At 64.1% G+C, this 1,536-nt stretch overlaps 1 protein-coding gene across 1 annotated transcript; it reads right to left on the minus strand.

Annotated features, from left to right (window-relative positions):
- Positions 1-53: 53 nt before the first annotated feature.
- Positions 54-1,472, minus strand: LOC122193959 (mitogen-activated protein kinase kinase kinase 12-like; the record flags this gene model as incomplete). The annotated part of the gene is made up of 3 exons (XM_042894872.1): positions 1,367-1,472; positions 869-1,060; positions 54-212 (listed from the first exon to the last, which is right to left on the minus strand). Coding segments are annotated over exons 1-3 (443 nt in total), but the record flags the coding sequence as incomplete, so codon positions are not given.
- Positions 1,473-1,536: the final 64 nt, after the last annotated feature.

Genomic DNA, 1,536 nt, shown 5'->3' on the forward strand with positions numbered 1-1,536 from the left:
GCCACCGCGGCTCCCTGCTGCTCCCCAGGTCCCCGCTGTCCCCGCGCCCTCACCAGATGTCGACCTTCTCAGAGACGGGCTCATTGCGGATCACCTCAGGTGCCATCCAGGCCACCGTGCCAGCAAAGGACATCTTGGTGCTCTTGTCAATGAGCTCCTTGGAGGTGCCGAAATCCGAGATCTTCACCACGTCGTCGTAGGTGATGAGCATGCTGGGGGGCGGCCGCTCAGCGTCACGCCAGGGGCACAGGGGTGGCATCACCATGGGCACGTCCATGCCACTGCCACTGCCACTGCCACTGCCACTGCCACGGACACCACAGCACCACGGGCACGGCACCGTTATGGACACGGCGCTGCCATGGTTTTGCCACTGCCGTGGGGTTGGGGCACCACTATGGACATTGTGGACATGGCACCAACACGGAATCACTGTGGACATGTCAATGTCATGGATGTGGCACCACTATGGACATGTCAGTGTCATGGATGTGGCACCACCATGGACATGTCAATGTCATGGATGTGGCAGCAGCACGGATGTGGCACCACCATGGACACAGAATCACTGTGGACATGTTAATGTCATGGATGTGGCAGCAGCACGGATGTGGCACCACCATGGACATGTCAATGTCATGGATGTGACACCACGATGGACACATCATCATCGCCACAGACACATCAACACCACAGACACTGGGGCACAGCTCTGCTATGGCCAAGTCACCACCATGGACACGCATCCCTACCACCAAAGCTTTGCCATCACCGCAGTTGTGCCCCCCAGCGCCTCCCCCAGCAGCGCCCACCCAGCAGCGCCCACCCAGCACCCAGGGGCGCTCGCTGAGCCCCCATCCCCGCTCACTTGGGTGACTTGAGGTCGCGGTGGATGATCTTGTGGAGGTGCAGGTAGTTCATGCCGCCGGCGATGCCCATGGACCAATCCACCAGGAGCGAAGGGGTGACCTTGCGCCCGGCCCGCAGCACCTCGTACAGCTGGCCTTGGGCGCAGAACTCCATGATGATGCAGTAGCAGGGCGCCTGGGTGCACACACCCCTGCTGGCACAGGGCACCGTCAGCGCGGCACCCACTGTCGTGGGGGCACCCGTTGTTGTGGGGGCACCCGGCTGCACCCGGTGCCCGTGGCTGCTGGGTGCCATCTGGACCGAGGCACCCGTCAGGACCGGGGGCACCCAGCTGCATCCCAGCACCCATCAGCACCGGGCACCCATTTGTATCCCCCCATCTCTCCCCATTCCCGCTGCTCTGCGCCACGCACGGGAGCTGCCCGCGTCCCCGCGTTGCTGCCGCTCCCCCCATGCAGCCCCACGCCGTGCCCCAGCGTCCCCCACGAAGCCATACCCACGCTCTGACCATGCCGTGTCCGTGCCCACGTCCACAACACTCTCCATGTCCGCGCCGTGTCCGTGCCACGCCATGCCCCCATGCCACATCCACGGCGCTGCATCCCTGCTGCGTCCCGTGCTCCATGCAATCTCCGTGCTGCGTCCCCCATGCTGCATGCCCCACGC

The sequence above is a fragment of the Lagopus leucura genome, unplaced genomic scaffold (assembly GCF_019238085.1).
Source record: "Lagopus leucura isolate 7727_CA_CO unplaced genomic scaffold, USGS_WTPT01 34143-0_obj-0_obj, whole genome shotgun sequence".
NCBI classification, from domain to species: domain Eukaryota; kingdom Metazoa; phylum Chordata; class Aves; order Galliformes; family Phasianidae; genus Lagopus; species Lagopus leucura.